This window comes from Cebus imitator, unplaced genomic scaffold (genome assembly GCF_001604975.1).
Source record: "Cebus imitator isolate Cc_AM_T3 unplaced genomic scaffold, Cebus_imitator-1.0 Scaffold280, whole genome shotgun sequence".
Lineage (NCBI taxonomy): Eukaryota > Metazoa > Chordata > Mammalia > Primates > Cebidae > Cebus > Cebus imitator.
The window spans coordinates 485017-492401 of record NW_016107595.1 but is presented as its reverse complement, the minus strand read 5'-3'; the positions used below and the strand labels follow the sequence as shown (position 1 = coordinate 492401).

Genomic DNA, 7385 nt, shown 5'->3' with positions numbered 1-7385 from the left:
AAATAAATAAATAAATAAAAATAAAAATAGAAGAAAAAAATGGATGACTTGAGCCCAGGACTTTGAGACCAGCCTGGGCAACAGCAAGACCCCATCTCTCAAAAAATTTTTAAAATTACAGATGTGGTGGCGTGTGGCTGTAATCCAGCTACTCAGGAGGCTGAGGCAGGAGAATCCCTTGAACCCAGGTGGTGGAGGTTGCAGTGAGTCAAGATCACGCCAGTGCACTCCAGCCTGGGCGACAGAGCAAGACTCAAAAAAAAATATTAACCCAGTGTGGTGGTGTGCACCTGTGGTTCTCACTACTCAGGCGGCTGAAGCAGGAGGATCTGCTGAGCCAAGGGAGTTTGAGGATGCAGTGAGCTATGATCACACAACTGCACTCTAGCCTGGATGACAGAATAAGACCCCACCTTATTCTGTATTAAAAAAGAAGAAGAAGGAAAAAAAAATACTCTATATAGCATATGTCTACTACATCTGAATTGCCAAGCAGCCTAATTTGGGGTTAGAAAAAGATTAAAATAAACTTTTCCTAGTATTTCAGTTTTTAACTCAACGGTTCCATTTTACTCAAACCCACTCTGTCACTATTGGAACACTTTGTTGTAATGAGTCAGCGCCAGCCATTAGTGTGAGGGGAGCTTGCTGAGGGTGAGGTGTTAAGGAGGAAGAGAAGAGAAGCACAGTCATTGTCAGAGCCTTGACATTTGCATAAATACCTATGCACAGGTGGGGCATGGTGGTTCCCATCTGTAATCCCAATACTTCGGGAGGCTGAGGCAGGTGGATCACAAGGTCAGGAGTTTGAGACCAGCCTGGCAAACATGGTGAAACCCCATCTCTACTAAAAATACAAAAATTAGAACAGGGCACGGTGGCTCACACCTGTAATCCCAGCACTTTGGGAGGCCAAGGTGGGTGAATCACCTGAGGTCGGGAGTTCAAGACCAGCCTGACCAACATGGAGAAACCCCCTCTCTTAAAAAAAAAAATTTCCTGGGTATGGTGGTACATGCCTGTGATCCCAACTACTTGGGAGGCTGAGGGAGGAGAATCACTTGAACCCAGGAGGTGGAGGTTTCAGTGAGCTGAGATTGTGCCACTGTACTCCAGCCTGGGAGACAGAGTGAGACTCCACCTTAAACAAAAACAAAACAAAAAAAAACCCAAAACTTTAATAAAACAAATAGTAGCTTGTGTGTAACCACCCAAGGGGTTCACCTTGCCCATAGCCTAGGCAGCGCAGATTCATCAAGACATGGGAATTCCAACAGAGAGAGTAATTCACGTAGAGTTTGCTGTGTGGCAGACCAGAGTTTTATTATTATTATAATTTTTTTTTTTCGAGATGGAGTCTCACTCTGTCACCCAGGCTGGAGTGCAGTGGCATGATCTTGGCTTACTACAACCTCTGCCTCCCGGGTTCAAGCAATTGTCCTGTCTCAGCCTCCCAAGTAGCTGGGACTACAGGCTCGCGCCACCATGCCCAGCTAATTTTTGTACTTTTTAGTAGAGATAGGGTTTCGCCATGTGGGCCAGGATGGTCTCGATCTCTTGACCTTGTGATCTGCCTGCCTCGGCCTCCCAAAGTTCTGGGATTACAAGCATGAGCCACCGTGCCCGACCTGTATTTTTAGCAGAGACAGGGTTTCACCATGTTGGCCAGGCTGGTCTCAAACTCCTGACCTCGTGATCTGCCTGCCTCAGCCTCCCAAAGTGCTGGGATTACAGGTGTAAGCCACTATGCCCAGCCAGCATTTTTTTTTTTTGAGACGGAGTTTCACTCATGTTACCCAGGCTGGAGTGCAATGGCGCGATCTCGGCTCACCGCAACCTCCGCCTCCTGGGTTCAGGCAATTCTCCTGCCTCAGCCTCCTGAGTAGCTGGGATTACAGGCACGCGCCACCATGCCCAGCTAATGTTTTGTATTTTTAGTAGAGACGGGGTTTCACCAGGTTGACCAGGATGGTCTCGATCTCTTGACCTCGTGATCCACCCGCCTCGGCCTCCCAAAGTGCTGGGATTACAGGTGTGAGCCACCGTGCCCAGCCAGCATTTTTTTTTTTGAGACGGAGTTTCACTCATGTTACCCAGGCTGGAGTGCAGTGGTGCGATCTTGGCTCACCGCAACCTCCGCCTCCTGGGTTCAGGCAATTCTCCTGCCTCAGCCTCCTGAGTAGCTGGGATTACAGGCACGCGCCACCATGCCCAGCTAATGTTTTGTATTTTTAGTAGAGACGGGGTTTCACCAGGTTGACCAGGATGGTCTCGATCTCTTGACCTCGTGATCCACCCGCCTCGGCCTCCCAAAGTGCTGGGATTACAGGCTTGAGCCACCGCGCCCGGCCCCTAGCATTTTTTTTTTAATTGAGATGGAGTCTTGCTCTGCCACACAGGCTGGAGTGCAGTGGCCCAGCTCTCAGCTCACTGCAACCTCCAACTTCCACCTCCTGGGTTCAACTGATCCTCTCACCTCAGCCTCCTGTGTAGCTGGGACTACAGGTGCACACCACCATTCTCATTAATTTTTGTATTTTTAGTAGAGACGGGGTTTCACCATGCTGGTGAGGCTGGTCTTGACCTCCTGGCCTCAAGGGATCCCCACACCTTGGCTTCCTAAAGTGCTGGGATTACAGGCCACTGAATATTTAAATAAGCTTCAGAACACACTAAGAAATGAGTGGAAAGCTAGGACATTGTCCTTTAACAGCAGTAAGATATTTGCACATGTGACCAGGTGCAGTGGCTCACACCTGTAATCCCAGGACTTTGGGAGGCCAAGGCAGGTGAATCACCAGAGGTCAGTAGTTTGAGAGTAGCCTAGCCAACAATGCAAAACCCCATCTCTACTAAAAATACAAAAATTAGCCGGGCATGGTGGTGCATGCCTGTAATCACAGCTAACTCTACTTGGGAGGCTGACACAGGAGAATCACTTAAACCTGTGAGGTGGAGATTGCAGTGAGCCGAGATTGCACCACTTCACTCCAGCCTGGGCAACAGAGCGAGACTCTGTCTCGAAAATAAATAAATAAATAGCTTAGTGTGAATATCTGATTATTGGATTGTACCTCATTATATTTAAGAAAAATGGGCTGGTCGCAGTGGCTCACGCCTGTAATCCCAACACTTTGGGAGGCCAAGGCAGGTGGATCACCTGTGGTAGGGAGTTCAAGACCAGCCTGACCAACGTGGAAAAACCCGTCTCTACCAAATATACAAAATTAGCCAGGCGTGGTGGCGCATACCTGTAATCCCAGCTTACTGGGAGGCTGAGGCAGGAGAATTGCTTGAACCCGGGAAGCAGAGGTTGTGGTGAGCTGAGATCGCACCACTGCACTACAGCCTGGGCAACAAGAGCAGAACTGTCTCAAAAAAAAAAAGAGAGAAAAAGAAGAATGGTTATGGGGTGGCTATCCCATGGTGATGCATTATGGAAAGAAAATGAGAACTGCTAATTTTTTTTTTGTAGGACCCGATATCTGTGGATTTGATATCAAGAAAGTTCATGTTATTTTACATTTCAAGAATCAGTATCATGAAAACAAGAAATCAATCAGGTGTAAGGTAAGTGCTCTTGTGTACAAATAAATGAGTGTTAACTCTTGCCTGATGATAACTCAGTTATCTTAAGATAACTTAACTGAGCCAGGGATGGGTCTTTGTAAACATACCTCCTATTCCCGGTTTCCAGTTTAGGGGCCCGTCAGAGATACTTGTCTTCTTGACTGGTTTCCTGAAGTCTTTACCCCAAAGTGAGAGGAGGGCACTCTCATTTTTTACTGTGAGCCAGAGCTCACAGTATCTGAGCCAAATGACATATCATCATTTGCCCTAGGAGGGTTACAATAGGACAGTCACATCCATCCTCATTTCAGCCACATCCATCCTCATTCATGAATGAAATATTTAGGATGAAAAAGCATTCTGGAGAAATGGCCTGGCGCAGTGGCTCACACCTCTAATCCCCACACTTTGGGTGGCTGAGACAGGAGAATCACTTGAGCCAAGGAGTTCCAGACCAGCTTGGGCAACATGGTGAAACCCTGTCACTACAAAAAATACAAAAATTAGCCAGGTGTAGTGCTAGGAACCTGTGGTCCCAGCTACTCAGGAGGCTGAGATTCAAGGATCACTTGAGCCCGGGAGGTCAAGGCTGCAGTGAGCTGTGATTGCACCACTGCACTCCAGCCTGGGCAACAGAGTGAGACCCTGTTTCTAAAATACATACATACATACATACATGCTGCATATTTAGACCTGCATTAAAACATTGAGGGGCGGGGTGTGGTGGCTCATGCCTGTAGTCCTAGCACTTTGGGAGGCCAAGGCAAGTGGATTACCTTAGGTCAGGAGTTTGAGACCAGCTTGAACAACAGGGAGAAGCTTCGTTTCTACTAAAAATACAAAAAATTAGCCAGGCGTCATGGTGAATGCCTGTAATGTCAGCTACTTGGGAGGGTGAGGTAGGAGAATCGCTTGAGCCTGGGAGGTGGAGGTTGCAGTGAGCCAAGATCACCCTATTTCCCTCTAGCCTGGGCAACAAGAGCAAAACTCCATCTCAAAAAAAAAAAAAAAAAAAAAAATCGATGGTTGGCCAGGCACAGTGGCTCACACCTATAATCCCAGCACTTTGGGAGGCCAAGGCAGGTGGATCACCTGAGTTCAGGAGTCCCAGACCAGCCTGGCTGACATGATGAAACTCTACTAAATACAAAAAATTAGCCAGGCATGGTAGCAGGTGCCGGTAATCCCAGCTTCTCCGGAGGCTGAGGGAAGGAGAATCGCTTGAACTCAGGAGGCAGAGGTTGCAGTAGCTGAGATTGCGCCACTGCACTCCAGCCTGGGCAACAGAGCGAGACTCCATCTCAAAAAAAAAAAAAGAATTGAGGGTTTGTTATGCTTTTCCCCTTAAAATGTGCAGGTTGATGGCTTTACACACCTCTACACTCTAATTTTAAGACCAGATCTTTCTTATGATGTGAAAATTGACGGCCAGTCGATTGAATCCGGCAGCATAGAGTATGATTGGAACTTAACATCACTCAAGAAGGAAAAGTCCCTGGCAGAATCGAAGGACCGGAAGCTAACTGAAGACAACAAAGCCCAGGTGTGAATTTTTCCTGCGCAACTCTAGAAAATGCACAAATAGGCCTGGCACGGTGGCTCACGCCTGTAATCCCAGAACTTCGGGAGGCCAAGGCAGGCGAATCATGAGGTCAGGAGTTCAAGACCAGCATAGCCAATATGGTGAAACCCCGTCTCTACTAAAATATACAAAAATTAGCCGGGTGTGGTGGCGCACACCTGTAAGCCCAGCTACTCAGGAGGCTGAGGCAGGAGAATTGCTGGAACCTGGGAGGTGGAGGTTGTAGTGAGCTGAGATTGTGCTGCTGCATTCCAGCCTGGGTGACAGAGTGAGACTCGGTCTCAAAAAAAAAAAGAAAGTGCACAAATATGGTTTGTAAGTACCCAGTTACTGGACAATTGCTGCATGGCTGGCAGCCACGATGGCAATATTGTACCACCAAATGCCCTCCCCAGAGCACACAATGGAGACCAGCCACATCTCTACACATCTGGGTATCATAAAAGAGTTGGTTGTTGGCCGGGCGTGGTGGTTCACCCCTGTAATCTCAGCACTTTGGGAGGCTGAGGCAGGCGGATCACCTGAGGTCAGGAGTTCAAGACCAGCCTGGCCAACATGGTGAAACGCTGTCTTTAAAAAAAAAAAAAAGAAAAAAAAAAGAGTTGGTTGTTTTTGAGACAGAGTTTAGCTCTGTCACCCAGGCTGGAGTGCAGTGGTGTGATCTCAGCTCACTGCAACCTCCATCTCCCAGGGTTTCACCATGTTGGTCAGGCTAGTCTCGAACTCCTGAACTCAGATGATCTGCCTGCCTTGGCCTCCTGAAGTGCTGGGATTACAGGCGTGAGCCACCGCCCCCGGCCATCACCCTCACTTTTTGCACCATCATTTTCACCCTGGCCACTACTTGAGGTTTTCTATACCGCCGCTCCTCTCCACAGCATGGGGAAAAGGCTGAGGTCGTATGGCAGGTTAGGGAGAAAAAATTAGGCAGTCTGGTGTTGCCCTGAAGCCCTCAGTGGGATTGGAAACACCAAGCACTTGGCCTCCTAACCACCAAATTGAAGAAGGGAGAGGGACACTGGGACAGCGGTCACCAGCCTATGCCTGCCTCTTGGCATCTAGGAATTTATGGTCTTGGCTGGGTGCAGTGGCTCACACTTGTAATCCCGGCTCTTTGGGAGGCCGAGGTGGGTGGATCACCCGAGGTCAGGAGTTTGAGACCATCCTGGACAACATGGCGAAACCGCATCTCTACTAAAAATACAAAAATTAGCCAGGCATAGTGGTGGGTGCCTGTAGTTCCAGCTACTCAGGAGGCTGAGTCAAGAGAATCGCTTGAACTGGAAGGCAGGGGTTGCAGTGAGCTGAGATCATGCCATTGCACTCCAGCCTGGGTGACAAAAGCCAGACTCCGTCTCAAAAACATAAAAAGAATTTTCTGTCTTGGCCAGGCGCAGTGTCTCATATCTGTAATCCTAGCACTTTGGGAGGCTGAGGCAGGTGGATTGCCTGAGCTCAGGAGTTCAAGATCAGACTGGACAACACGGTGAAACCCCATCTCTACTAAAATACAAAAAACTAGCCAGCTGGTGGTGTGCAACTGGAGTCCCAGCTACTCAGGAGGCTGAGACAGGATAATTGCTTGAACCTGGGAGGCGGAGGCTGCAGTGAGCAGAGATCGTGCCACTGTACTCCAGCCTAGGTGACAGAAAGAGACTCCATCTCAAAAAAAAAAGAAATTCCTTCCTCGTATCTGAGCATCTGGCTGGGTACAGTGGCTCATGCCTGCAATACCAGCACTTCTGGAGGTCAAGGCAGGAGGATTGCTTGAGCCCAGGAGTTTGAGACCAGGCTGAGCAACAGAGGGAGACCCTGACTGTACAAAACATCAAAATAGGAGGCAGGCAAGGTGATGGGTGCCTGTAGTCCCAGCTACTCAGGAGGTTGAGGCGGAAGGATCCCTGGAGCCCAGGAGGTTGAGACTGCACTGAGCCATGATTATACTATGGCACTCCAGCCTGGGTGACAGCAAAACCTAATGTCAGAAAACAAAAACAGGCCAGGCATGGTGGCTCACACCTGTAATCCTAGCACTTTGGGAGTCCGAGGTGGGCAGATCACGGGTTCAAGAGATCGAGACTATCCTGGCCAACATGGTGAAACCTTGTCTCTACTAAAAATACAAAAATTAGCCAGGTGTGGTGGCACACGCCTGTGGTTCCAGCTACTCGGGAGGCTGAGGCAAAAGAATCGCTTGAACCCAGGCGGAGGTTGCAGTGAGCCAAGATTGCAC

General features: G+C 48.8%; 1 protein-coding gene across 1 annotated transcript in view; it reads left to right on the top strand.

Annotated features, from left to right (window-relative positions):
* CALR3 (calreticulin 3) overlaps positions 1–5119 on the top strand; it is a 14616-nt gene extending 9497 nt beyond the window's left edge. Inside the window, exons 4-5 of the mRNA XM_017501194.2 lie at positions 3476–3570; positions 4928–5119. Of these exons, the coding sequence (XP_017356683.1) occupies positions 3476–3570; positions 4928–5119 (287 nt within the window). The remainder of the gene's footprint in view (positions 1–3475; positions 3571–4927) is intronic.
* The last annotated feature ends 2266 nt before the right edge of the window (positions 5120–7385 follow it).